Source organism: Garra rufa, chromosome 25 (assembly GCF_049309525.1).
Source record: "Garra rufa chromosome 25, GarRuf1.0, whole genome shotgun sequence".
Classification (NCBI taxonomy): domain Eukaryota; kingdom Metazoa; phylum Chordata; class Actinopteri; order Cypriniformes; family Cyprinidae; genus Garra; species Garra rufa.
Window position 1 is genome coordinate 18,595,123 of NC_133385.1, and position 24,444 is coordinate 18,619,566.

Here is a 24,444-nt window from a genome sequence, read left to right on the forward strand (position 1 = left end):
GTTTAAAAAAAAACAGCTCAAACCTGTTAAATCATGAGATATTTAGGTAATTAAATTTAGCAGCTGAACATTCAATCTTTTAAACATTTTTAATTGCTTTTTTTTTTTTTTAACATTGAACATTTTATCCTTCACATTATCTGCCGTCCACCCATCATTTGTCCTTTTCTCTGTCTGTGGCGCGCTCGTCATTGAGTGGGTATGGGGTGAGGTCCAGGGTGAGCAGACGGCTAAACATGCATTCGTCAAACTATGACCACAAGAAAAAATACAGAAAGAGGCATGAAAAACGAGACAGTTAGATCCAAATGAGATTTTCATTTTGATTTGTGTTCCTGCTGTTGTTTATTGTTTCTAGCCATAAACTAACACAAACTGATGGGTAATTACACTGCTGTTCAAAAGTTTTTGATCTGTAAGATTTTTAATTTTTTTTAAAAGAACCTCTTCTGCCTATCAAGGCTGCATTTATTTGATCACAAGGGGAAAAAAAACAGTAATATTGTGAAGTAATATTACAACTTAAAATAACGGTTTTGTGTAGTTTAATATACTTTAAAATATAATTTACGTGATGCAAAGCTGAATTTTCAGCATCATTACTTCAGTCCTCAGTGTCACATGATCCTTCAGAAATCATTCTAATATGCTGATTCATTATCAGTGTTGGAAACAGTTGTGCTGCTTAATATTTTAGGAACCTGTGATACTTTTTTCAGGATACTTTGGTGAATAAAAAGTTTAAAAGCACAGCATTTAGTTTACATAGACATCTTTTGTAACATTATTAGTAAGCCTTTACAATCACTTTTTAACACATCCTTGCAGAATGAAAGTATTAATTTCTATAAAAAAATAAAAAAAGAAAGAAAGAAAGAAAAAAATATACCGGCCCCAAACTTTTGAACAGTAGTGTATATTGCAAAAAAGATTTGTTTTAAATAAATGCTGTTCTTTTTAATAATTTTTTTTCTTCATAAAAGAATCCTGAAATAAAGTTTCACAACTGTTTTCAACATTAATAAATCAATATATTAGATTGATTTCTGAAGGATCATGTGATCCTGAAGACTCAAGAGTCATGACTGAGGAAAATGTAGATTTCATTACAGAAATAAATATTTTAAAGCATATTAAAATAGAAAAATTGCAATAATAGTACTGTTTTTTCTGCATTTTTGATCATATAAATGCAGCCTTGATGAGCATAAGAAACTTCAAAAAAACATTAAAAACCCTTACTGATCCCAAACTTTTTTTGAACTGCAGTGTATATAGTTAAATTGTTCACTATTATTCCAAAATAAACAAAACTAAAATATGTAGAATGAGCAGGTGTGTACTAAGTACTGACAACTGTAAGATTTGACTGACACTGTTAATGTGTCAAAACAGTACATTTTTTAACTTGAATTTACCATATAAATGATCTAAAAGCTAATAAACCTGGACCACCTAGTCTCAAAACTTTGATTTTATGGTGTCTCTAAATTGAGTTTAAGAGACGAGACTGACGTTATACATAGCGAACATGTGCCTATGCGTGTATACCATTGAATAGACTCCAAGAAGTGCATCTGCCCGTGAGTAGAACTCCTCCTTCAGGGAGATCACAATGATCTGGCAGCTCTCTCTGGACATCATCTGGAAAAATCCTGTAACCTACAAAAAAAAAAAAATGATGTCTCTCCATCATGGCTAAATATCAGGTCATAACATTTTGAAAAAAATTGATGCTCATCTTACCTTGCCAATATTTGTGTTGTCCAGGGCGGCATCCACCTCATCCAGCACAACGAAAGGGGCAGGACGAAAGCTAAAAATTAAACAAAGATGACTTTTAAAGTTTTCTCCCACTGCAAATATATGGCTATTTATAGTCAGGTATTATTTAAAAAAAGAAGTTGAGTTCCAGAATGAAAATGTTCTAATAATTTACTCACCCCCTTGTGATCCAAGACAAAACATTCCAGGATTTTTTCTCCATATAGGTGATTTCGATAGGGATCGACGATTCAAATTGTAGTTTCAATTTGCATGTTCTTTGCATGTTCGCTTTGTAAACACCAGGTCAATACTTTCACCTACATCACCCATGTGTGACTGCATAATGCGTTAGGTTGAGCTAGTGCAAGACAAGCATTTGTGGTTAAAAATTATATAAATGAGTATTTTCTTTACAAGGTTCTTGCACCATTTTAAAAGTAAAATTTAATGCTTTTTAAGACCTTTTTAAGACCTCAACAAATATAATTTAAGACCCAAAAATTTAATAATTTCTTTGGAATAGGCTACTCAATTTATTGCCTACTAAAATGGAAATCAAAACTTGAAAGTTTTCCATTTGGGATCAATTATGTGCAATGTGTAAACTCGGTAAGTAAAAAAAAAGTTAAAATATTTTTCTTTGAGACCTTTTTCTTTTCTTTTCTTTTTTGTTCCTTGTGATGTAGAACAGAGCCAACGTAACATAGATAAGTTGGATTACACTAAACGTAGTGTGTGCCAGTCAAATTTTCAGTAGTTTGTTCTTTGTCTTTTTATTCAAACTTTTGTCAAACATGACGATACATGGCTTCTCACTAACGCTGCACGATAGCTCCTTCTTGATGAATGAAGTGATGCCATATTTGGCGACATATGCAGTTTAATTTTCACCAGGTGAATGACTTTGCAAGCTGCGAATCGGGGAACATGGCAGCAATCATAACACTGATTTTGAGTCACGGATCGGATCATTTTTCGGATCAGCAAAAAACAAACAAAACAAAAATAAAGTTTTTTTTTTTTTTACTAATTACTGAATGCTTTAAGTACTTCTAATTCTAATCCACAGCAAAAACTACTAGCTGAACTAATAAAGTCAGTAACAAAACAAGAAGAATTACACAAATGACAAGTGTAGATGAATACAACAAAGTTACTAATAAAATCAATAACCCTAGTATTCAGGTGCGGAGATTTAATAATTAATTGTAAAATAACTAATGCTTCTCACTGCAGGTATTTATAGGATGCTGTCTCTTTAAGGCCTAATGCACGTACCGAATACTGGCACGCATCTCTTTCTCAGCTGTTTCGCTTCACTGAAGACATAACCGACTGTGTTTACCAGAAGAACAAAATGGGTATTTAGACATGACTCTGTATGTATGTTTCCGTTCAAATAGAAGTTAAAGAGGAATCAATCTGTGTGAATCGCGCCTCTCTCTCTCTCTCTCTCTCTGTGTGCGCGTGCTCGCTGTGTGCGACAGCGGTAAAAATAAAAAAAAATAAGAAATCATCGTGCGTGTTCCCTTTTTAAATTGTTTGAATTGGTAAATTGGCAAGACAAAACATGTGCTAATTATAAACTTACTCTATGATGGTTAAACTTAACAGTTAATCCGCGTATCACATGCGTGCCGAACCGTGGGGGTTGGTCATCACGGATCTGTTGCACAGCTAGCAATGTACACTTTCCTACCTTTGCATTTTGAACCTCACCTCGACAACCTCGTAATGGCAGCACGCAGGTGCAGACCGACGTCAGTGTCTGTAGCCGACCTACCGTAATAAGCTAATAAATCACGGAGACTGTCATTTCACTCCTGTTTCACACATACTAAATTAATCAACTATTAAGATGTTTTACGGTGGACCACTGTGCTTCCCTATCGTCATTAAGCACATCGGCTGAAAATGTAATACCTACAGCAACTTTACGGTAAATGTAAGACAATTTAAGACCTTAATTTCCCGGATTTTAATTTAAGACATTTTAAGACTTTTTAAGGACCCGCGGGAACCCTGAGAAAAGGACAGATGTTTCGCTAGATAAGACCCTTATTCTTTAGCAGGGATCATGTAAAGCCCTTTGAAGATGCACTGAAACTGCAATTTGATCCCCATTGAAGTCCACTATATAGAGAAAAATCCTGGAATGTTTTCCTCAAAAATCTTAATTTCTTTTCGACTCAGAAAGAAAGACATGAACTCTCAGGAATTTGCATTCTGGAAGTGAACTTCTCCTTTAACAAAAAGTCTGTCTGTGGATTTAAGTTGTTGTTCACCTGTGAATGGCAAAGACCAAAGCGAGAGCAGCAATGACCTTCTCTCCTCCTGACAGGTTGTCCATGGCCATGAACCGTTTTCCAGGAGCCACACAGTTATAGTTGATGCCGTCCAGGTAGGGCTCATTTGGGTTCTCAGCAGTGAGAATGGCCTAAAGGACATGTGCATACAAACAAAGTTTGATACAACAATAAAATGAACAAACAAGCTACTGAATGAGTAACAGTCAAGTATGGACCTGAGCGCTGGCGTTCCTGCAGAGCTTCTTGTAGATCTGGTCGATGATGACAGACACATGTTCAAAGCACTGGCTGAAGAGATGGAAGCGTCTGGACTTCACTTGCTCAAACTCCTGACTGCATTTCTTAGTGACGTGTGTGCTCATCTCAAATGCTGATCCACAGAGGGTTTATGATTATGAAGGAGCAAAAACCAACAAACATGATCAGTATTTTATGTCACTGATAAAACGACAACAATAAACGACTTCATGCATCACATAGTCACGTTGGAAAGGTCACGCGTGATGAAGGCAGAAGTACTGACCCAGTGTTCACAAAGCCAACTTGCAAACAACGTCTTTACAATGCCTAAACAACTATGTCGGATGATTTTGAAATTGGAAGAGAAAAAGAGATGTTTTTCGCCCTACCCTACCTTTTTGAACTAAAGTACACAGAACCAACTACGCATGACCTTTTCAACGTGATTGCTTAATGTGTGAAATCGTGGATGCAGAGCTACTGCAAGACAAGCATTTGTGGTTAAAAAGTATATACACATTTTTAGTTTTTTGAGAAAATGACATTGTTTTGCTAGATAAGATCCTTAAGTTTAAGTATAGTATTTTTTCCCGTACCATCCATGACTTCCCGGAAGCTGTCTTTCACCTCTCTGATCTTCTCTAGAGCTTTCAGGTTGGGAGCTCTGGACATCATGATCATCGTCTCTAAAGAGGAGATGCCCTCTTTGAGCTTCTCCAACTCAGTTTCCACTTCACTGTCTTCAGTGAGGGCCTACACATACATACAATTAAAAATACTTCCACAGCATAAGAATGACTGCTGTGAGTGACAGTTTTAACACCATGTTTTCACCTTAAGGCCACGGTCCAGTGTTGAATAATCAAACATCATCTGCGCCTCGCGTTCAAAAATGTCTAGAGTGCTTATACTCTCAGACTCTGAGTCCAGCTGCAATACAGTTTGAGGAAGTTCAACATGCAGAATAACAAAAAAAAATAATAATGGAATAATCTGTGTGGTCTTGTTTTGAGTAGATTTGACTCTCTGTTCACACCTGTATGTCACTGATGTCATCTAGGGCTCCAGAGATCAGTGTCAACGGTAGACCGTCGATCTTACAGGCCAGCAGCAGGTTGTGTTTGCTCAGTCTCAGGTGTTCTAGAGCCGCCTCAGTGCAGATCATTTCCTTCTGAAGCTTCACCAGCACCCTTCGGACAAACACAACATATACAAAAGATAAATAAAATCAACAATAGTCTAAGCATTATTTTGCAGATCAACTGTAATCATACTCAGATGCCCACCTGGATCTCTCCTGTAAGCCTTTGAGAGTCTTATCAAGCTCTGTCTTGGCTTCTTTAACTAAAGTTGTCTTTTTCGACAGCTGGTTGTTGAGTTCGATGACATTTGATTGATTCTGCTCCACAGCTATCAAAAGTCTGTCTTCTACCTGGTGGAAATGTGGGGAACAGATAGCAGTATGTCAAATACTAAAGTACAAAAAACAACAGCAAACTCAACAAAATCCAAACATGTCAATGATATATCACAATATAGTTTTTTTAAATTTTAAATAAGATCTTTATGTTATCAAAATGTTTGATACCATAGAAATTTCATAACTCTTGTCACCAGTGTCAGGATCACAAAAAACTAATACTAGCCTAAATTTAAAAAACAAAAAAAGAAGCACACTGAAGACAAGTAAACAGTCAGTGATTAAATAAGAATAAGAAACTAATTACAAGCAATAGGACAGCAAATCTACAGTAGAACAAATAAATAAGAAATGCAACATACATTTTACAAAGTAATCAAATGTATGAAAACTGCATATTCTTCACTGCGTGAATTAAATATATATTTCTTCTTATTAAAGTTACAAAAGTGATTTAGTCAGGAGCCGTAAGAGTTTTTTTCTCGTTTGTTGTCTGATTAACACAAATGATAGATAGCAGGAATATTAGACTGCTGTCACTTTAAGAGCTGCCCACATCCACATACTGTTACACGCGTTCTTTCTCAGGTGTCTTGCCTCTTTCAAGCTGATAACAACGTTCTCCTCTTTTTCTATAATCTCTTCTATCTTCTTCATCTGTTTGACAAGTTTTTCCAGCTGAGCCTGTTCGTACTCCATCTGGGTGCTTAGTCGGGTATGCTGGGACTCAAACTGCAGGCTGAACAATCAAGAGATTTAATAAGCTATAATTATATTTCATGCTATACTGTACAAATGCATAATATGGGCAGGCTCTATTCGTGCAGGTCTTACCACTTCTTCTCGAGCTCCTGCTGCATTCGGAGATAATCCTGCTCGTACTCACGGATGTTAGCCACACCGATCTCTGCGCAGAAGTCCGCAAACACCACATCCTCCATCTAAGATAAAAGAAATAAACAGAATTGAGTATGCAGGAATGATACTGACCTTATTTTTTTTTTTAAATCAGTTTACTTCTAGAATAAGAATTTCCTGATAATTTACTCACCCCCATGTCATCCAAGATGTTCATGTCTTTCTTACTTTAGTCAAATTAAGGTTTTTGAAAAAAAATTTCTCCATATAGTGGACTTCCATGGGAGCCAATGGGTTAAAGGTCCAAATTGCAGTTTCAACGCTGCTTCAAGGGCTCTACACAATCCCAGCCGAAGAATAAGGGTCTAATCTAGTGAAACGATTGGTCATTTTCAAAGAAAAAAATAAAGTTTATACACTTTTTAACCACAAATGCTTGTCTTGCACTATCTTGCATTATGTAATCACGTTGGAAAGGTTACGTACGGTTAGTTCATCTGTGTACCTCACTTCAAAAAGGTAGGTTAGTGCCAAAAACTCCATCTCAGTTTTTCTTCCAACTTTAAAATAGTCCAACACTATTTCGCTTTGTAAACACTGGGTCAGTACTTTCTTTTTACTTTGATTACATAATGCGTGAGGTCGAGCTAGTGCAAGACAAGCATTTAAAATTAAAATACATATACACTTAATTTTTTTTTTTTTTTTAGAAAGCGACCAATCGTTTTGCTAGATAAGACCCTTATTCCTCAGATGTTATCATGTAGAGTTTTTTGATGCTGCATTGAAACTGCAATTTGAAACTTCAACCCGTTGGTTGCTGTTAAATTCCACTATATGGAGAAAAATCCTGGAATGATTTCCTCAAAATCCTTAATTTCTTTTCAACTGAAGAAAGACAGACATAAACATCTTGGATGACATGGGAGTGAGTAAATTATCAGGAAATTTTTAGTCTGGAAGTGAAGTAATCCTTTTAGACTGATTCTATAGTTTTTATACAGATCGCACTTGCAAATCTGAATTTGCAGCCAAGGATATTATTCAGAGCTGTGCATAATTAGTAAATATACTCACTATTCACAGGCCAATATATCAGCCAGAAATGGATTGGCTCAAGGCCGCACTTACAGTAATTCCACTATATTAAAACACCCTAAAACTCCTGTGATTGCAAAGCTGATATTTCAGTAGCCATTACTCCAGTCTTAGGTGTCACCCAGAATCCTTACAAGTAAATATTAAATTATCAAAACTAAATTATGTAAAATTACCATCATTTCATAGCAATGTAATGCTGTCATTATTAGCCTGAATCACTGAAAAAACGGTATTGGTTGCTCATTGAAAGGCTTTTCCTCTAAAACTCTAAAAACAGTATCTAAAACTCCTTGATATTTCCAGGTTTCCAACACTGCAAGAGAACAATGTTACACTTAAATCAAATGACCTGATTAATTTTGTCTCTGACGGCCTTCATCTCATTATCCTTTACTTCTACACTCTTAGTCTGTATCTCAATCTGGGCCTCGAGGTTGGAAAGCTCACTCCTGAGTTTGGAAATCTCCTGAAGTTCAGAAACACATATAAGGCTTTCATAAGAGTATCAGAGCTGTTACATCATGTAAAAAAAAAGTATAGAGAAAAGGAGCCTTTGACTTGCAGCCTGACAAGCTGGGATGCCATTCTTGCGTATGGAGTCCAGTTCTGAATTGGAGTATTTGAGGCGAGTCTGGTTTCCCTGAGACTGAGCCCTGATTTGCTTTAAATCCTCCTCTTTGCGCTTCAGCTTCATCAGGGACTGTGTATAAATCAACAAAATCAGCATACATAATATCACAATAAAGTGGACGTTATAAATCTATTCCATACTAATGAGAATTTTATTCTATGTAGCCCCATCATGTCATCCAAGATGTTCATGTCTTTCTTTCTTCAGTTGTAAAGAAATTATCTTGGATGACAAGGGGGTGAGTAAATTATCTGTAAATTTTTTGTTCTGGAAGTGAACTTCTCCTTTAAACATAATGTTTGTTTCATAATGAAATGAAAATCAGTGTTTTTATTTTTTAGTGCCGTCACACGTTTCTATTAGTAATCCAAAACACTTACACGCAACTCGGACGACAGCTGATCCTTCTCCTCCTTCAGTTTATTCATATCCTTCTCCTCCCAGCGTCGAGCTTTACTGCGCAGGTCCAACGAGCCTCCTGAAATCACCCCAGACTTGCGAAACAAGGTGCCATCAAGAGCCACCGTCTAAATGAGACATTTTATACACGTCACTAGGGCTGGACGATATGGCAAAAATTTATATCACAATATATTTCTTAATTTCGGTCGATACGATATAATTCCGATATCGATATGGACAATATTAAAAAGCCTAAAGAAAAAAACTGCAGAGGACACACAATGGATGTCTGTACCTACAAATGTCTGCAAACTGAATTTGCAAAGTCTATAATACCTCCAGGCTCCTCCTATTAAAATTATATTTTTTTTTTTAAAGGTTCACTTTTTATTTGTATTTAGCCTTTACAAACAAGAAATGTGAAATAAACTATAAAACTCTCAGACTCAGCTTATTAACAATAATATATTTCCATTTAAACTAGAACAGGCTTATTTAATTGAGAGAACTGTGAATAATCTATACAAATATGTATGTCTTGGCTAAAGACTAAATTAATTCCCTATAAAATCGCTTAAAAAGGGGGAAAGAAATCATAATAAAAATTATGCCACTAGGCCAACTAATTATTAATCCTCTTCCAGAAGGAGGTGCTGTTTCCCGCATTTTCCTGGTAACATTTGGACACAAAGTAGCGCAGTGGTCATGAATTACTTTATAAGGAATTATAGTAAAAATTAAATGAAAATGACAGAAACTTTTTTGAATACAGTAAAGTTTCCTTCTTAGACACATTCATTTAAAAAAAAAAAAAAAAAAAAACAGCGCCACATTTTGACATGTTTATTTAACGATGCCAAAGACATTTTGAAAATCTATTTGAAGCGGTCAGCGCTGATATTATGGCGAACATTTGCATGAACTGTGTATAACTTACCAATGGCAGAGTTTATCTGAACTTAAAAAGCCGAACCACTTCCACACCACTGAATTAGTCTTTCCTCTCATATCAACTATTTTGTCTGCCTTCTTACTTGTGGAAGCTTGTTCATCCACATCTGTATTGCGCGGTACTCATTTTGTAGCTAAAACTTTCCGTGATGGAGCTTAACCAACTACTGCTGAGCGCTGGCAGCGTGTCTGTGATGTACGTCATCACGCAATTGTGTTCTGCTCTTTCTGACGGCTGAGCATTGAACGTCATTCAGTAACAAATGCTAATGTATAAAATTATAAAATTCTATCACGATATATATTGATATCGAATTATTGTCCAGCCCTACACGTCACATGTCATTGTTTAGGATTAATAAGACTCTCCTCATATGATGGTGATCTGGTGGCATACAAGTGCATGCACTCACCTGAAGGCGCTCAGGGCCATCGAAGGCAATGCGACGGGCATCTTTTAGAGTCTCGCAAACTAAGGTGTTCCCACACACATACTGGATCACCCTCTTCAGCTGAGGGGCATTTTGAGCGCACTGAACCACATCCACCATCATTTTGGCTCCCTGCACTTCTCTCAGACGCTCATTCAGAGGCCGCACCTAATACAAGTACACGGAAATAACACTCTTTGCTAATTGAACCATATAAAAAGATATTTGAAATAACTTAAATTATACAGATTACTTACATCTATGTAGTCAATAGGAAGGAATGTCTCTGGTTCGGCTCTTTCTTCTTTCAGAAATCGGATGCAGTCGTGAGCCACTTTTGCAGACGTCACAACAATAGCGTTCATGTTCTTGGCAAACACCTTGGTGACAGCGACCTGGTATTTCCTGTGGATGGGTTGGCACAAATCCACTAGACGGCCATACTGAAAAGAGTCAAGAACAGTTGTGCTGCTTAATAGTTCTGTGGAAACTGTGAAACATTTGCAGTTAAGGTCAGAAGTTTAAATACACCTTGCAGAATCTGCAAAATGTTTATTATTTAACCAAAATAGGAGGGATCATACAAAATGCATGTTATTTTTTTATGTAGTACTGACCTGAACAAGATATTTCACATAATATTGGCAAACGCAGCCATAGACAGTTCATTTCTTTGCCAACAGGGGGAAAAAAACGCTACAGGTGACGTAACACAGATGACTCGCAGATATGACGATGACATCCCCATCCCCAAAATTGTTTTTTTTTTTACAGATCTACACGATTCACGTGAATGACCCATTTCAAGGTGAAAACGGAAAATGTAGCCGAAAGGTGACAAGTTTGCACCCCTGTGTTCAGGACAAACAAGAGACTCATGAACAACTATCACTAAACAAACAAAAAAAAAAAAACACAGCTGTGGATCATTCACCAACATAGTATTAAGAACCAAGTATATGTAAACTTTTGATCAGGGTCATTTTTATAAATTCAACTATTATTTTCTCTTGCGGACTATATGTAAACAACTTTTATGTGAATATATTATTCAGGTCAGTACTACAAAAAACAAAAACATGCATTTTGTATGATCCCTCTTACTTTGGCAAAACAATTAACATTTTCCAGATTCTGTAGGTGTACGTTAACTTTTGACCTCAACTGTATTTCAGGATACTATATATTATACTATGATAAATAGAAAGTCACAGTAGAACAGCATTGGGGGGCTGTGTAAGTTGATTGTTACAGTACCACTCCATCAGGGTAGAGTCTCCTGAGGCTTTCCAGGACCTCATCTCGTCTCTGCTGTCGTCGGTTCTCTTGGCTGTCCAGACGAGCGTTCTGCAGCTCGGTCAGCACCTGGGTGAGCTTCTCGTTCACCTCCTCCATTCTCACAAAGCCTCTCGACAGCTCCTCTGCCAGCTGCTCTTCCTGCTGACGCTGCTCCTCAATAGCATTCCTTCAAAAAAAAAAAAAAACAGCTCTACTGAATCATGTTGATCAATTAAAAAAGAAAATGACAGCATTTAGTTACTGCAATATTCTTTCAGTTAAAACAAAACATCACATTGCTACAATGTCTAAAATTCTAGCTCTTATTAATTGCAGAGGTATATGAGATTGTCAAACCTAGTACTGTTGGCAAATTCCTCCAGCTTCTCTGCCCTTCTGCTGAGATCTTCCAGCCGAGTTTGAGAGTGTTTAATATTTGTCTGTAAGCAACCATTTACATACTAAAATTAGTCACATCAAATGTCATTTTACTAATTTGTGCATGGTTTGTTTAATGTATCTTAATGAGGTTGCAGAAAGACAGAAGCCAACCTGTATCTCACTTTTCCTCCTCAGGTCAAACTGGAGCTTCTCGCAGTCGGCTTTTACCTCCCAATGCAGCTTCTCTGCGGTTTGGTTTAGAACAGCTCCCTTTTTCCTGGCCAGCTCTTTGAGCTCCTTATACCGCTCCATCTGCATCAAGACAAACAGTGTGTAACATGTATATAAAAGATATAAAACTTCAAATTAAAACAATTTGTCAGTGAAAAAAAAATATTAACCAGTAACATCACTTTTCATTTCATTTATTATTTTTCCATTGCAATTATGTTGCCTTCGCAGAGAGATTATTTACAAAACACCCATTTTAACCTGGCTCTCCTCTAGCTGCACTCCAGCTCCTCTTTGAGCCGCCTCCTCCTCCATCTGTCTCTCAGAGGCCTTCCAGGCCCTCTCCAACTCAGTCAGCTCGCTCCTTAGCTCATCTAGCTCCTGCTCCTTCTTGGCCTGCTGACTTTGGTTCTTTTCAAGCGATCTGCATGCCTCCTCCACTTTTTTCTCATGGTGGGAGGTGTTCACTTTAGCTTTGATGTACTGAGGCCTCTGCTGATTGAGAATCTGCTCCTGAGATCTGGAAGAAACATTATGCAGTGAGATTAATTTAAATACATTATATATGTATATACACACACACACACACACACACACACACACACACACACACACACATTTATATATAATATTATATATATTTTTTGCAATGTTAAGTAATGTACCACAGACATATCTGACGAATCCTTTCATAAACAAAGTGTAGAGAGAGTGTAAATAAGAAATTCACTGTGCAGTAGAGCTTCGTTTATAATGGAACTTTGTGTAATCGTGATGAACTAAGAAGCTTTTAATGATTTTTAAGTAAGTCTGTAAATGAAATATTGATTAAATACAACAGTTAACAAGTTAAACAAGAGTGACTTACACTTTCTGACTAGAACACTATTGCTTGATTTTGCTTTATTTCATTGTCAAAAAATAGTCTAAAACAAGTCACAACTGAGCCTCTGCGCATCTCCATTCAAACACAGCAGTGTTTCATTTATGAATGAACATGCATTCTTAAACAAATTTAGTGAGTCAATGAATCATTTATCCATTCATAAAAACAGTCACTTGCTTCATTCCTGAATGAATCAGCCGTTCAAACGAATCAAATGAATTATTTGATTCAGTAATTAAATCAGTGACTTGACGCCACCTACTGGCATATTTAGTTTCATTTTTAAAGTATCTTTTTAGTTATTTAAATGATTTAATATTTATATATTAATAATTCTATATTTAAAACATTAATCTCAACATGAATTTATGAATTGATTGCACGCATGCTATCTCTGAACCTCAAAAATATGAAAATACACCTACAAGTCACTTTTGTGTTCTTCTGTGCTACCTCTGTCGTACAAATTAATTTAGTTAATACTGATTTCATTTGATTGGTAACTTATTCTCATTCTACTTGTTCTTATTCTGTTGTTTTAATTAGAAATGTTACAAAGCTTATAAGATATTTCTTTTAATTTGACAAACATTTAATAAAGTTAGAAAAATGTCATTACAAAAGTAAAAACTAAATTCCCCTTTATTTAACTTTAAGGAGTCAAATATCACCTCGGAATTGGAAGGCTATTTTTTAATCAGAATTTTTTTATATTGATTAGAAGGTGCTTCTAAAAATTTGACTGTACTCCAAAAATGTTTAAGTTTTATATATATATATTAGGGCCGGGACTTTAACGCGTTAATTTAGATTAATTAATTACACAAAAATAACGCGTTAAAACATTTTAATCGCACTAAGTTTTGCACCGCGGAACGTTTCTCACTGGTTGAGATTCGACGGACCGATTATACTGGAGCACCAACTAGAGCTGCGTCCGTCCTAAATAGTATTGTATGTCCCAAATCGTAGTATGTTTAAAAAGTATTCCAAAGATTCCCGGATGGTCTACTACTTAACGATCAATATTGCCCGCAACACACTGCGCCGTGAACGAGGATTCGATTAGAACTACAAACACGCATAAAAAATGTTAAAAAAACTACAAACATGGAGGATATACGCGACCAACGGACAGGTAGAGAAAGGGGTTTGAGTGATAAATAATCAGTTTGTAACCTGATAAAAACTATTTTTTAAATTTTATCCGCGTTATATTCCATGTGTAGCAACATTTATAATGATAGGTTTGGTCATTAACGTTTAAATGCATAATTAAGCAAACACAAGAGCAGAGTTCTCGGAATGAAAGACTCGTTAAAGAACGTGCCTCTTGCTACACTTAATGGCAATATTGCACTGGTCTGTTGGACTTGGTTGAACAAAAATAAACAATATTTTGTTGCTTAAGCTTATGTATTCAGTCATTATTCAATGGTATACTAAAAATCCATGTAAAAATCTTAATTCTCACTGTTCTCCGGTCAAATATTTACATGCGATTAAAATGCGATTAATTTCGATTAATTAATTACAAAGCCTCTAATTAATTAGATTAAATTTTTTAATCGAGTCCCGGCCCTATATATATATATATATATATATATATATATATATATATATATATATGACATATTTTTATTTTTTTACTTGTCAGTCAACATGCATTTTTGGTGACTCAACCTGATCTCCTTCTCCAACTGCTGAAGTTCTCGATTTAGCCGCCCATGTTCTTTCTTCTGAGCCTTCACAATTTGTTCATAGTCGTCCAGGCTGATCTTCTGCTGCGCTGCGGCATCCTGCATGTCCCTCAGTGATTCTAACTGTGCGTCTATTTTTTTCTCATTGTGGAAGAGCTGAAAGAGGGTCATCTGAAGTTTGTTTTCTTTGTGTTCGTCCACTAGTGCCTGATACTTTTCTGCCTGACAAGATCGAGACAAACACAATGTCAAGTGGATGTAAACATTTTGACATCTGACAGTTCTTTAGTTTAATACCTCAGTCTTATCTTTGAAGACTTGCTTCTTCTCAGCAGTAGCTGCTTTCTTCCTGCTAAAGTGGAATTTGGTGTCCTCTTTGGCCTTCTGCAGGGCAGCCAGCTTGGCATCATACTCTGCGCTCAGCTCTCCGGAGCCGCTGATTCGTTCAAACATCTTTGTTCGTTCTCTGGGATTCATCATTGCAATTGACTCCACAGCACCCTGATTAATGAATCAGTGTATGAATAAAAATAATTATTATTATCACTTATCATAAAGGCTGATAACCAACAATTGTTGACTGCTGAAGCACCTGATACACCAGACAGTTCTTCGCTTTCACCACAATGCCGATCTTCTCCAGCTCTCCAGTGTACTTCCCCAAAGTGACCTGCTTACCATTCACACGATACTCAGATGAATCGCCTGTAAGAAAGTGAATCGTACCAAGACAAAACGATTAAACTTGTTCTATGATACATTTTAGCCTGAGCTCAATCACACTCACCTGAAATGCGCCTGCTGAAAGTAATTTCTTCATTGTCGTCTCCACAGTATATCATGCTCACGCTGGCAAAAGTGGACACGGGTTTGCCAATGTGGGCTCCGTGGATGAGATCTCTGGTGTGTTTCACACGAAGATTTATGGCTCTCTCTCCCATCACGAATCCAAGAGCGTCCATGACATTAGATTTGCCTTTAGAGGAGAAAGAAAAACAAGAATCAATAATAGTGACCGATACTGATGATGCCTCATAGAACATTTTAGCATGCAAAAATCTACATGCATCATATTTTTTGCTCCTATTTTACTTAAAAAAAACAATACTGTGCTGGTACACTGATTGTATGAGAAGATATCAAGGTATTTATAATGGTATTCTTACTAAAGTTACTTTACTAGACCAGTATACAATACAAAAAAGAATACTATATATCAACAATTCTGCATCTTAGATGTCTGATATTTCATAAAAACGCATTTAGTAAGCAAAACGACATTTTTTCGAGCCACTAATATTCATTTCATTGCCCTCTTTCTTATTTAGGAGCCTTAATGACATTAGATTTGCCGAAATCTATACAAAATAACGTAAGAAACATACGATAAATAGACAGAAAACAACACCATCTAGGTAAATATATTGGACATTTTTCTTCAATTTATTCAGTTTATTTGTCAAAATTACTAAAACGTTTATTAATTTTGCGCTACGGTTTGATAAGATAAGCCACGCAAATTAGCTTAATTACCAACTTACCTGATCCATTAGTGCCAATTATGCAATTAAACCTTTTAAATGGGCCGATGGTTTGTTTTCCTCGCCAGGACTTGAAATTTTCGACGTCTAATTTTTTTAAGAAACCCATGTTTCATTTGTGGATGAGCCAGATAACCGATTTACTCAAAAAAAAAAGGTTGACGGCGGCGGGGAAACTGCGTCAGACTCATAACTTACTGCTGAATCTGCCGATTCGAAATTACCTCAGAGAAAAATAAAGACTTTTAATGTACTTTACTCTACCAAAATAAATATCTATTATATGTATCAAGTAAAAATATCATAAATATGCATCTAGAATTGATTTAAAATCGAATTCAATGTATGTAAAATCATGAATGTTATGGCCTATTATGACATATTTACCTTGTCCCAAACTACTATCTTGATAGAATAAGTTTATTCAAAAGTAAATCCTAAAATATGTCTTTGAATTAAAACACACAATAAAATCCAATATAACGTTATATGAGGCAAAATAGTAATTAAATAATTGTGACATATGTAATCTTGGACCACAAAACCAATCATATAAATTAGGTCAGATTTTTTTTAATTGAGATTTATACATCATAAATAAGATTTCAATAGAGATATGGTTCGTTAGGATAGGACAATATTTGGTTTATTTGTCAAAACTACTAAAACGTTTATAATTTTGCGCTAGCAACATACAGTAGCAAAAGGTTTTATAAGATTAGCCACGCAAATTAGCTTAATTACCAACTTACCTGATCCATTAGTGCCAATTATGCAATTAAATCTTTTAAATGGGCCGATGGTTTGTTTTCCTCGCCAGGACTTGAAATTTTCGACTTCTAATTGTTTTAAGAAACCCATGTTTCATTTGTGGATGAGCCAGATAACCGATTTACTCAGAAAAGTTGCTGACAGAAAAAAGTTGACGGCGGGAAAACTGCCTCATGTACTGCTGAATCTCCCGATTCGAAATTACTTCAAAGAAAAACGAAAGACTTTTAATGTACTTTATTCTTCCAAAATAAATATCTATTATATGCATCAAGTAAAAAAATCATAAAAATGCATCTAGAATTAATGTATAATCGAATTGAAAGTTTTTAATCTATTAAACCATGAATGTATGTTACAGCCTATTATGACATTTATCTTGATAGAACAACAGTTTATTCAAAAAGAAATCATAAAATACGTTTTTGAATTAAAACATACAATCAAATCCAATATGAGGCAAAATAGTAATTAAATAATTGTGACATATGCCATCTTGGACCACAAAACCAATCATAAGGGTCAGGTTTTTAAATTGAGATTTATACATCATAAATAAGATTTCCAATCAGGTATGGGATGTTAGGATAGGACAATATTTGGCTGAGATATGTGAGAATCTGAGGGTGCAAAACATTTAACATTGAGAAAATCGCCTTTAAAGTTGTCCAAACGAGTTCTTAATGCATATTACTAATCAAAAATTAACTTTTGATATATTTACGGTTGAAAGTTTTCAAAATACCTTAACAGAACACGATAAAATAAAATAAAAATCTATACTTTTGACCCATACAATGTATTTTTGGCTACTGCTACAAATATACCCATGCTACTTAGGACCAGTTTTGTGGTCACATATGGCAATTTTTGTCACCATTATAATGGCAAAAAAATGTCAATTAAAGCACATTTCTGTTCAAAATAACTACTTCAGCAAAGGGTGTCTAAGACCTTTATTGAACCTTCAATACAGTTCTCTCAATAAAGGTTATTATGAACATGTCCCATAATGTATTTGAGACCAAGCCAGGTCTCCTCTGCAGTGGGGATGATCTGCTCGGCAGGAAGCAGGAAACCGTAGAAGCCGGTATCACGCAGCTCAAAGGCATAGGAATATTTGATGCCAATATTGTAGGTCCAATCGATGCTTCCACCACTTGCTTGGTCTGAAACATAACAGGTCAAAATTCACAATCAGAAAACAGTCAGAAGCCATATCTTGGTCTAAACAGAGTATGCAATCTTCTTACAGATAATCTTGCAGATGCTTCCGACTTGGTATCTGGTGTTATAGAGGGAGGTGAGTTCTTGGATCGCAGCTGTGCCAACAGAATGCTATGATAAATATAAACAAAAACAATTTTAACACACAAAAAAAGTGTAATTTTTGAAAATCGATTATATAAGACAAACCAGAGTATAAATAATTGAAATAGATATATGTGGATTGACTTACAAGCTCAGACTTGTCAGGTACATCTGTGCATTGGTAACCATAGGGATACATTAAGAGTTGGGAGTAAGCGTGGATAGAGATGTAGGATTTAAAATTGCCGTGGCCTGTGACAAAGTCCACAATATTTTTAACTTCGACCTCAGAGTTGGCATAGGGTCCGTGGTAGGACTCGGAACAGGGGTCCTTGCTGGCTCCAGGACCTGGGAGAGCATGTCTACAGTTACTGTATATGGGGGAAAAATGCAAACTATTGCAACAAGAGAGAATGGTGATATCTACACACCACCAAAACCAGCATCCCAGTTCCTGTTGGGATCAACGCCACGGCAGGAAGAGCCAGAGTTCACCGAGCGAGTTTTACGCCACATACGGTTCTGAATGTAGAGGCACAAATGTCATTAGTAATGTTTAGTTCAATTCAAAGTTGTCTTACGTATTCAAATCAAAAATGACATACTGAAAAGTAATAGCTCCTTGAGATTTTAAAAACAATGCATGTGATGCTGATTTGCTTCATGTTTTGGACTTCTACATTTGTGATTTTTAGAACAATAACTTTATAATTGTCATAGCATGTAATGACAGCACACATCAGAATCTGGTTTCTTTTTTGGCACCAACCTACTTTTAGCTAAAGAATTTATTGTTTATTGACTTTTTCAGCATCATTACAGGTACTTAAAGACATTTGTCATTAAGGAACGCTATTTTTGCTGTTACAATAAAATATCAATACCAATTTACCACAAATTTAAATACAAAAACCCTTGAAAATATAGTACTAATCTCACATCGAACACTGCATACTATAAAAGCAATTTTATAATCCATAATAATTTAAAACTCTACAAATATAGAGACTAGGCAATCTACTGTATCTTTAATTCAATCCTAGTAAGTATTATTAATCATCTGTGTAAACAAATATTCATTTAGTGTTCAGGTTTATACATCTGCTACTACTCTAATATTATATATAAAAATATATATATTTATTTCATTTAAATAATATTTTTTACATTAACACAAAAATTATTTTTGGCTTTAGCACAATTACAATATAATTTGCAATTATTTAATTTAGCAATTAATTTTTTCACATCAGTTACTACTTTTAAGCATTTTGTGTTAATTGAAATAAAGTTGAAATCAACTAAAATATATAAAAAGTAAAAAATAAATTTAATTTTTAAAAGAAGTCTTTTCTGCTCATCAAGGCTGCATTTATTTGATTAAAAATGCAGAAAACTAATTTAAAATTGTGGTTTTCTATTTCAATATACTTAAAATAGAATTTATTTCTGTGATGCGAAGCTGAATTTTTAGTATCATTACTTCTGAAGACTGAAGTACTGATACTAAAAATTCAGCTTCGCATCACAGAAATAAATTCTATTTCTTCAGTGTCACATGATCCCTCAGAAATCATTCTAATATGCTGATTTATTATCAGTGTTGGAAACAGATGTGCTGCTTAATATTTTTAGAATCTATTATACTTTTTTCAGGATTCTTTAATGATTAAAATATTGAAAAAAAAAGGAAAATGGAAATCCTTTGTAAAAACATACACTAGCATTCAAAGTTTGGGTTCAGTAATTTTTTCTTTTTTCTTTCTTTGTTTAAAAGAAATTAATACTTATTCATAAAGGATGTATTAAACTGATAAAAAGTCTTAGTAAAGACTTTTAAAAACTATTAAATGCTGTTCTTTTTAACTTTTTATTCGTCAAAGAATCCTAAAAAAAAAAGTATCACAGGTTCCAAAAACATTAAGCAGCACAACTGTTTCCAACATTGATAATAAATCATCATATTAAAATGATTTCTGAAGGATCATGCAACACTGAAGACTGGAGTAATGGCTGATAAAAATTCAGTTTTGCATCACAGAAATAAATGACATTTTAAAGTATATTGAAATAGAAAACTCTTATTTTAAATTGAAAAACTATTTTATAATATTACTTTTTTCTGCAATTTAAAAAGAAAACTAAAAATCTTTTTGAAAAAATAAAAAACTTTTAAACAGCAGTGGATAATACTAAAATAATACTGTAAGGGAACCAAAAAACCCTGCTCAGCAAAACCTCAGACCTAAAAATTGTTAACCATTTTGCGAGCTGAGTGTTTTTCTTTCTGTAATTTGAGAGTCTAGGCCTGTCACAAAGGCAGGTGTGATTGCTCAGGAGTCTGGACATCTATTTTAGTCCTATAAGTGGTAATCTCCTCAAAAAAAGTTAAGACATGAAGTTAGTTCAACAGCAGGTGACCTACACTTGTGTGACTGAAAACATATCCATCAGGGTTGGCTACAATCATCAAGTAGATATCCATTTGACCAAGGAGAGAGGTCACAGAGGGATCAACACCATAGTCTGTAGCAATCTAAAGAAAAAAAAAATAATTATCCCAGAAATGTAAAAGTTTTTTGTCACACAGACATTTTTTCATTCATCTTACCTTGTTGGCAATCCACACAGCAGAAGCCTGAGTAATCCACTCCCTGGCATGGATTCCCGCATCAACCCAGATCGCTGGTCGACCCGCACCACCCGTGCTGAACTGGAATCAGTGCAAATTGATTAAAAAACCTGTGTTTACAATCATATAATCTGTACTGGATCAGAGTTTACCTTAAGGGCATACATGGGACGGTTCTCATAGGAGTTGCCGATGTTCACTTTAGAGATCAGGTTAGGGTGACTTGCAACAAGCGTGTCCATGAAACCGTATAGCTGAAGTGAATAAAATATTCAGACATCTGTTCATGTTAGGAAAGCATATCATCATTCTTAAATCATGCAGATGTACTTACAGTTTCCAGGTCATGATAAGCACCAAAGTTGATGTTCTTGGTGCTGCGCTCCATCTTTGCATTACTAAGCATCTCTGCTTTCTCCTTCTCCAAAAGTTCCTGAAACACAGATACGGATTAGATTGATATATTCTGCAGAGGGTGATCATTTTGGTTCATGTTTTTGATCTGTATTTTACACACCTGCACATTGTTGATCATGACAGTGAAAGGGATGTTGCTTTCCTTGAGGAAGTCTTTGACAGCGTACAGTTTGGCGTGAGGCACACGGATGTCAACAGGCCGTTCTGTGGAGTAGGCATAAGTCCAGAAATCCAGCTACAGGATTGCCAGATTTGCAAAAAAATAATAATTTACAATTCAGAATCTGCAAAAATGTTAATTGTTTTGCCAAAATAAGAGGGATCATACAAAATGCATGCTATTGTTTATTTAGTACTGACCTGAATAAGATATTTCACATAAAAGCTGTTTACATAAGAGAAAATAATAGTTGAATTTATAAAGGTGACACATACACTTGATTCTCTAGTTCCCACAAATTCTTTGGTTTTCCAGCATTTTTGTGTATTTGAACCCTTTCCAACCATGACTGTATGATTTTGAGATCCATCTTTTCACAATGAGGAGAACTAAGGGACTCACACCCAACTATTACAGAAGGTTCAAACACTCACTGATGCTCCAGAAGGAATAACGATGCATTAAGAGCCAGGGGTGAAAACTTTTGAACAGAATGGAGGTAAGTAAATTTTTCTTATTTTGCATAAATATATATATTTTTTCATTTAGTACTGCCCTTCAGAGGCTACAGAAGATACTTGCATATTTCCCAGAAGACAAAATATTTACCCTGATGTTCAAATTCAAGGCGCTTAATGCATTGTGTTTCCTTTTGAAGCATCAGTGAGTGTTTGAACCTTTTGTAATAGTTGCATATGAGTCCCTTAGTTGTCCTCAGTATGAATAGATGGATCTCAAAATCATACAGTCATTGTTGAAAAGGGTTCAAATACACAAAATGCTGGAAAACCAAAGAATTTGTGGGACCTGAACGTTTTTTCTGAAGAACAGCAGGCAGTTTAACTGTTCAGGACAAACAAGAGACTCATTAACAACTATCACTAAACAAAAATAAAACAAAACAAAAAAAAGCTGTGGATCATTTAGCTAACAACACAGTATTAAGAATCAAGGAAAATTAAACTTTTGAAAGTAATAATTTCAATTATTATTTTTTTATTGTGGACTATATGTAAACATATTTTCTGTGAAATATCTTATTCAGGTCAGTACTAAATAAACAATAACTTGTATGATCCCTCTCATTTTGGTAAAATCATTAACATTTGACCTCAACCATAGGTGTTCAAGTGAAAACTGAAATATATCAGCAGATATAAAACTGCCATACCTCATTATTTACGTCCTCTTCCAGCTTCTTCAAAATCTGAAGGTGGTCTTCAGATTGTGCATGGATTCTGAGAACTTGGTCTCTGTTAAGAAAGAAAAAAAAGACATTTTCAAGAAGAAACAAGGCTGACATATGGCAATGAGTCATAAAAGAATAATAAAAAAAAAAATCTTAACTTACCCAGTAAAGAGCTGCTCGCAGTGAACTGCGGCTAGAAGCGCAAAGACTGCTAGATAGAGTCTCATGTTCTTTTGATCTGGGAATGGCCTCTACTGTAGGTCTCTTTCAAAGAGAATTGCTTTTATACACTCAGAGACACATGTTGAGTTCTCACTAATTTTAGTGCTGACTGATGCAAGTTAAGACTATTAAGCAACAAAAACTGTGTATTTTTTCCAGGTGAGTGTTGCAGCAAATTTCTCAGGGTTTCTAAAATTAGATGGGAAAAGTATCAAAAGGTCAAAGAGTATAGTATGGAAATAGTATAGTATATAGATAGTATGGAAACAGATTACTATGGAAGACAAATGTCTACCAGGAACTGTTAGGTTCCCAACATTCTTCAAAATATCCTCTTTTTGTGTTCAACAGAAGACAAAATGAGGGTGAGTAAATGATGACAAAGTGTTCATTTTTGGGTGAACTTTCCCTTTAAGTTTGTTCGCAAGCTAGCAGGCTGTTAAATGAGTGGTTTTGAGAAAAAAAAAAAGTTGGATTGCAAAATTCATGCCATTGTGTCTTAAAGTATTTTAAAAACCAAAAATGTTCAGGCATTGACCTTGCACTTTGTTGCAGAAAAAAATAAAATTGTAATTTTTTTTTAGAAAATAGATTGTTTCGCTAGATAAGACCCTTATTTCTCTGCTGGGATCAGAGTCCTCTGAAGCTGCATTTTGTAAGTTCAAACTCGCGGGCACCATAGAAGTCCACTATATGGAGAGAAACCTCCACAAATCTCCATGAAGAAAGAAAGACATGAACATCTTGGATGAAAAACCTTTAATCTCCAAGTGGAGAATAACTGCTCAGCTGGAATCAGAACTGGAGAGTATGGTGGAAACAACACTTTTGAATTATGGGTGGTATTAACTAGTGTTGGGTTCGAGTCCACCTAAGTCGAGTCCGAGTCTTTAACCATTCGAGTCGGACTCAAGTCCGAGTCCAAATGAGTCGAGTCAGAGTCCAACTAAACACAACTATTTGTCAGTATCTTAACCTTGTTTTAACCTTTACAACTAGAATAAGGCAATGACAATTTAAATGTAACAAAAGCAAACCTTTATTGCATATTCCCATTTTGATTTTTGATTTCACACCATATTATAATTAGTGTCCTGCTTAGCAAACTTAAAGTCATGTAACAAAAGTTATAGATTATGTATTGTGACATATTTCAGAGTGAAACAGCTTTTAGAATGTAAAAAAAATTATAGGACAGGACTTGACTTTATTTATTGTTATTTAGTAAATGTATAAATTCAATGGGGTGGGTAGGAAGTATAGTGAAAGAGACCTGAGGAGCAGAAAATGCACCTCTTATCTCTGATTGTGGCTGTGTTTTATATGACAATTTTTTTTTTCTTGGATGAAAATTAGGCTGTAAGGGTTAATGACAGTTTAAGTAGCAGTCTATGGAAGCCATGGAATAAAAGAGTAAAAAAAAAAAAAAAAAAAAAAAAATTTGAGTTTAAGTTTGAATTTCAAAATTCTGACTTTATTTTCACAATTCCGAGATTATATCTCACAATTCTGATAAGAAAAGACATTCTCCCTTTTCTCCTCAGCTCAAAATCATGAGTTTATATCCCACACTTCTGACATTTTTCCCCTCAGAACTGACAAACTCGCTACTGTT

General features: G+C 35.2%; 2 protein-coding genes across 2 annotated transcripts; both read right to left on the minus strand.

Moving 5' to 3' along the window:
* Position 1: 1 nt before the first annotated feature.
* smc1b (structural maintenance of chromosomes 1B) lies at positions 2–16,988 on the minus strand. Its single transcript, XM_073832120.1, has 25 exons — positions 16,880–16,988; positions 15,374–15,562; positions 15,179–15,291; positions 14,884–15,087; positions 14,570–14,808; positions 12,262–12,520; positions 11,941–12,081; positions 11,746–11,828; positions 11,368–11,575; positions 10,368–10,553; positions 10,093–10,278; positions 8,707–8,853; positions 8,258–8,395; positions 8,045–8,161; positions 6,571–6,677; positions 6,334–6,475; positions 5,603–5,748; positions 5,353–5,506; positions 5,151–5,246; positions 4,913–5,069; positions 4,292–4,446; positions 4,053–4,204; positions 1,747–1,816; positions 1,552–1,662; positions 2–250 (listed from the first exon to the last, which is right to left on the minus strand). Exons 1-25 carry the CDS (start codon positions 16,986–16,988, stop codon positions 155–157), a joined length of 3,705 nt encoding a protein of 1,234 aa, XP_073688221.1. The 3' UTR covers positions 2–154.
* Positions 16,989–17,839: 851 nt separating this feature from the next.
* cpa4 (carboxypeptidase A4) lies at positions 17,840–22,922 on the minus strand. Its single transcript, XM_073831708.1, has 11 exons — positions 22,770–22,922; positions 22,590–22,671; positions 21,359–21,493; positions 21,176–21,274; positions 20,994–21,095; positions 20,821–20,922; positions 20,635–20,745; positions 18,641–18,731; positions 18,358–18,557; positions 18,152–18,236; positions 17,840–18,067 (listed from the first exon to the last, which is right to left on the minus strand). The coding sequence occupies exons 1-11, from the start codon at positions 22,832–22,834 to the stop codon at positions 17,880–17,882; spliced, it is 1,260 nt and encodes a 419-aa protein (XP_073687809.1). The 5' UTR covers positions 22,835–22,922; the 3' UTR covers positions 17,840–17,879.
* Positions 22,923–24,444: the final 1,522 nt, after the last annotated feature.

Excerpts from the sequence above, each read along its gene's own strand:
- cpa4 (XM_073831708.1), bottom strand. The coding sequence starts at position 22,834 with ATGAGACTCTATCTAGCAGTCTTTGCGCTTCTAGCCGCAGTTCACTGC. Across the intron at positions 22,672-22,769 it reads TGCGAGCAGCTCTTTACTGG|AGACCAAGTTCTCAGAATCC; the intron begins GTAAGTTAAGAT and ends CTTTCTTAACAG. Across the intron at positions 18,558-18,640 it reads CTGGGATGCTGGTTTTGGTG|GTCCTGGAGCCAGCAAGGAC; the intron begins GTGTGTAGATAT and ends ATGCTCTCCCAG.
- smc1b (XM_073832120.1), bottom strand. The coding sequence starts at position 16,988 with ATGGGTTTCTTAAAACAATTAGAAGTCGAAAATTTCAAGTCCTGGCGA. Across the intron at positions 14,809-14,883 it reads TCTTCAAAGATAAGACTGAG|GCAGAAAAGTATCAGGCACT; the intron begins GTATTAAACTAA and ends CGATCTTGTCAG. Across the intron at positions 5,247-5,352 it reads ATGACATCAGTGACATACAG|CTGGACTCAGAGTCTGAGAG; the intron begins GTGTGAACAGAG and ends ACTGTATTGCAG.